Here is a 5,018-nt window from a genome sequence, read left to right as displayed (position 1 = left end):
TGTATACCAGTTCGGGGACGACACCGGTGAGTCCAATCTCGGCCTCATGGCTAAGAAGGTAGTGTATACCAGTTCGGGACGACACCCATCAGTCCCATCTTGGCCTCATGGCTAAGAAGGTAGTGTATACCAGTTCGCGGACGACACCGATCAGTCCCATCTCGGCCTCATGGCTAAGAAGGTAGTGTATACCAGTTCGCGGACGATGTAACGCCCAAGTTTCTGCCGATTATCACAGATGACGTCACCCCGAATTTTCAGCCACAAAGGATCGACTGTTGACTGGACTACGTCCAGTTGATAACAACATAGGACAAATACAGGGGAATGGATGACATCACCCCTAATTTTCCGCCACCAAGGATCGACCGTTGCCCGGAATATGCCCGGTTGATAACAACATCTTATAAATACAGGAGAACGGATACGGATAGTCAGTCGCTAACGAACCAGAAAAGTACGCGGATCGAAATACTGTCGGTTTCTTTGTGTAATTGTCATAAATATTGAATAAAGAGAGTCAGTGCTGGACAACGGTCTAGCATCTGGTTTTTTTTTATAATAACCGAGTTATTATTACGTGACATTTTGGCGATCCTGCCAGGATAGAGTCAATCGCTTTCCGGAAAATCGAAGTTCGCGAACACTACGTGCGGTTCTACGAATTCGAGGCTACGCGCCACACCAGGAAACAACGATTCTATACCGAGCTGACCATTGTTTGTAAGGAAAACCAGCGCTGTACCAGATCAGTTCAACCGGAACCTTCTACGGGAAGACCTGCTACGAAGGACTGAATAAAAGGTAAATACTGGATTCCTTTACGTTTTATAGAAATCGGAAGAACAGTTTCGACACGCTTAGCGACTCAAGTGACATCATGGCTCAACCACCGAAGAAGGAAGAAAAAACCGAGCTCAGACAAATCTTGGATCTGATGCAATCCCAATCAGAGAAGACGGAGATGGGTATGCAAGAACTAAGGAAAATGATTTTACTTGCGAATGAGGAAAACAATAAACGTGCGAAAGAGATAGAGGCACTAGGCAAAAGTCTCGCGAGCCTACGGGTCGCAGGAGAAAGCCTATGCACCTCTGACTTCACTTCGGTTATGACGGAAGGACAACGAATTACGCGTTCGCAGCCCAGGAGAGGAGCAGGAACATCGAAGCCTACAGAGCCGGGAATACCTAAACCATCCACCGACACCGAGGATGAAGTATTTGAAGACGAATACGACACCCATCCGACGCATGCCGCTAAACTATCAGTACAATTCATTCCAGTGCTGAAAGGGCGTGACGACATTGGGGTGGAAAGATTCATAAAAAAGGTGCGTAAAGCGCGAAGGAATTGTAAGGAACGAGACGAGTTACTCGACCTGATATTAGCTACAAGAGTCACAGACGACGCAGAGAGGAGCATACGCCACCTCGAAATCGAAACGTACGAGGAACTATTCGAAGCGTTACGACAATTCGTTAGCATCCCGACCACCGCCGATAGCGCAAGGGATAGATTGCGACAGGTACGACAAGGTGCAACAGAGAGCGTGCACAGTTATATAATTAGATTCAGAAAATTAATGAACGAGCTAACATACGCTCTACAATACGAACATAAAAATGAAGTGGAGAGAACAATTGCAATCGATTTAGAGAACAAACGATCAATCAAGATCTTCATGCTCAACTTACGAGATGATATTGAGACACGAGTGTCCGCATCGTCACCACAGACGCTAATGGCGGCCCAGGAAACAGCTTTCCGTGCCGAAACCATAGTAAACGAAATGAGACGACTACGAAGCTCGCAAGGAAAAACTGTTTTTCAGCCGACTCGACCCCCAGTACGAGCCGAAAGCCACCAAGGACCCCTACCAAGGCCAAATTCATTCCAGCACGCCGAGAACCGACCGCTACAGGAACGTAAGGAAATGAAATGTTTCCGCTGTAACCAGACAGGACATCTCGCTAGCCAGTGCGCAAATTTTCGCGTACCGAGTCAACAAGTGCAACCACCACGAAGAGTCAACCACGTAAACAGTATTACCAAAGAGGAAGACCACCTACAGACAGAATTCGAGTCAATACAACAACAGGAAGATTACCCAGTTTCAGCATTAGAAGAAATTCCAACGGAAGAATCGAGCGACTACTCATCGATTCAGGATCAGGGATCAATCTGATCAAGCGACGAACAGATCACGTAACGAAGCATTGCGAACCACGCGTATTTTTTATGGGAAACGACAAATACACCGCGAATGAAAGCATAAGCATACGATATTTGAACAAAACCCATACATTTTATATTGTCGAAAACAACTTTCCATTAATTGAGGATGGCATCGCAGGCCTACCTTTTCTCGAAAAGTATGAATATGCTCTCACCAATAACTCTTTAACATTAGACCACGATATTATTCAGTTGCAGAAACCGGTCGTGGCACCTCCAGGTAAAACCCGTGTTCAAACCGTTTATTTCGAAGGCAAACCGACCCGAGTATGCTCCATCAACTCTGGTAAGACAGAAAGAACAATTTCTAATGATATCGAAAACACACACGAACCCGAACACATCGCGAAATTCAAAGAATTAGTTAGAACATCACACATTGAGCGAGAACTCAGGGACCCGATCGAAAAGATTTTACTACATTATTTAGACGTGTTTAACCTAGAGACAGACCTACTCCCATGTACCGACCTTGCCAAACACACCATAACGTTAAAAGAAAACAAAATTATCAATACTAAATCCTATAGACCACCGGAGTGCCATAAAGCAGAGATCAACAGACAGATGAAAGAAATGCTCGACAAAAATATTATAGAAGCTTCAGATTCCCCATATAATTCACCGGTTTGGGTAGTACCCAAGAAATCAGACGCTTCAGGGAAACAGAAATGGCGCATCGTAATTGATTTTCGTAAATTAAATGAACTCACAGATCAAGACGCTTACCCTATTCCAGAAATCGACGATATTCTATCACAGTTAGGCAATTCAAAATATTTCTCAGCATTAGATTTATCTTCAGGTTTCCACCAAATTCCCATGGACAAAAGTTCTAAAAAGTATACAGCATTTTCTACACCTCAGGGACATTATCACTTTAACAGAATGCCATTCGGATTGAAAAATGCACCCGCAACTTTTCAGCGTATGATGGATACCGCCCTCCGCGGATTGATTAATAACATTTGTTTTGTTTATTTAGATGACATTATTATATTCGGTCAATCAATAGAACAGCATAATCGAAATTTAGCAATCGTGTTACAACGACTCAGACAGTTGGGATTAAAAATACAACCCGACAAGTGTGAATTTTTTAAACCGGAACTCGAATATTTAGGACACGTAGTTACAGCCGAAGGAGTTAAACCGAACCCACGAAAGATAGAAGCAGTAAAGAATTTTAGAGTACCAAAAACACCGACCGACGTAAAATCGTTTTTAGGACTTTCAGGCTATTACAGGAAATTCATACGTAATTTTTCAAAGGTCGCGAAACCACTAACCGAATTAACCAAGAAAGATATACCATTTCATTGGACAGATAAAACTCAGATAGCATTTGAAACTTTGAAGCAACGCCTGTGCGAACATCCTGTTCTGCGATACCCAAATTTTAATAAACTGTTCACTTTAACAACAGACGCTAGTAATGAAGGTTTAGGAGCAATATTATCACAGGAGGGACATCCTTGTTGTTATATCTCACGAACGCTTAACCCACCCGAAAAGAACTACACAACATCCGAGAAAGAATTATTAGCTATAGTATGGGCAGTGAAAAGACTCAGGCAATATTTATTAGGACGGAAATTTATAATTAAAACAGACCACCAGGCATTGAAATGGCTTCATAATTGTAAAGACCCTTCATCGAGACTTATACGTTGGAGACTCAGGTTGGAAGAATACGAGTACGATATAGAATATGTAAAAGGCAAAGCCAACACAGCTGCAGATGCACTCTCTCGAGTACACGCAATTACACGTAGCGAAATATTGAAACGGAAAGTAGTAATCAGTCACGAACAATTGTACAACAAATGGCTAAAAGAACCAACCATAACGCGACCAATGAGTATGAAACCAAACGAGAGATCATTTTTTCAAATCACTAGAGGAATTTTAGGGACATTCGACAAGTCTAAATGGATTATTAAAATTGCAGATTTAGTAAATTCTTATAACAAAATAGGACTTCGACACACCGATTTTAGTGAAGAAGAACAACGCGAAATTTACTTAATGATTTTATATTTCCACAATAACGTTAAAGAAATAACATTCGCATCGAAACAAATTGTAGAACTTAGTGAAGAACAGATCAAAGAGCTTATAAAAGAGAATCACGACTTGTTAGGACACTCAGGTATTCAGAAAACATATGATAGACTACGCGAACGACATAAGATACCCCGATTATTTGAACGAGTAGAGAATTATATAAAAGAATGTGATATCTGTCAAAAAAATAAATTGACGCGTATTAGACCGAAAGAAGAACCGGTTATACCAGACACACCTTTGAAACCCAACGATAAAATCGCAATGGACATAGTAGGGCCATTACCAAAGACTAAACGAGGATATCAGTACATACTTTCTATTCACGACGAATTAACGAAGTATTTGATTCTGGTACCTCTCAAAGACCAGCAAACTGAGAGCATATGGCAGGGGTTGTTAAATCATTATATATATATTTTCTCAGCACCCAAAAAGATTTTAACAGATCAGGGAAATAACTTTATCAGTAAACTCATGCAGGAATACGAGAAAGCATTCAAAATAAAGCATATAAAGACCACTAGTTTTCATCCGCAGAGCAACGGATCGCTCGAACGAACTCACGCAGTTCTAAAGGACATGATTAGAACCACGCAGAAAGAACGAAATGAAGAATGGGATGAAATTTTGAACTTCTGTTGTCTCGCTTATAACACGATGGTGCATGAATCTACGGGATTTACTCCATTCGAGTTAACTTTTGGGCAGTT

At 41.6% G+C, this 5,018-nt stretch overlaps 1 protein-coding gene across 1 annotated transcript; it reads left to right on the top strand.

Annotated features, from left to right (window-relative positions):
• Positions 1 to 282: 282 nt before the first annotated feature.
• LOC143219512 (uncharacterized) lies at positions 283 to 2,292 on the top strand. Its single transcript, XM_076445454.1, has 2 exons — positions 283 to 804; positions 865 to 2,292. The coding sequence occupies exon 2, from the start codon at positions 881 to 883 to the stop codon at positions 2,186 to 2,188; it is 1,308 nt and encodes a 435-aa protein (XP_076301569.1). The 5' UTR covers positions 283 to 804; positions 865 to 880; the 3' UTR covers positions 2,189 to 2,292.
• Positions 2,293 to 5,018: the final 2,726 nt, after the last annotated feature.

The sequence above is a fragment of the Lasioglossum baleicum genome, unplaced genomic scaffold, assembly GCF_051020765.1.
Source record: "Lasioglossum baleicum unplaced genomic scaffold, iyLasBale1 scaffold0034, whole genome shotgun sequence".
In the NCBI taxonomy this organism is placed as follows: Eukaryota; Metazoa; Arthropoda; class Insecta; order Hymenoptera; family Halictidae; genus Lasioglossum; species Lasioglossum baleicum.
The sequence above is the reverse complement of the archived record's forward strand: the minus strand, read 5'-3'. Positions and strand labels throughout refer to the sequence as shown.

Excerpts from the sequence above, each read along its gene's own strand:
- LOC143219512 (XM_076445454.1), top strand. The coding sequence starts at position 881 with ATGGCTCAACCACCGAAGAAGGAAGAAAAAACCGAGCTCAGACAAATC.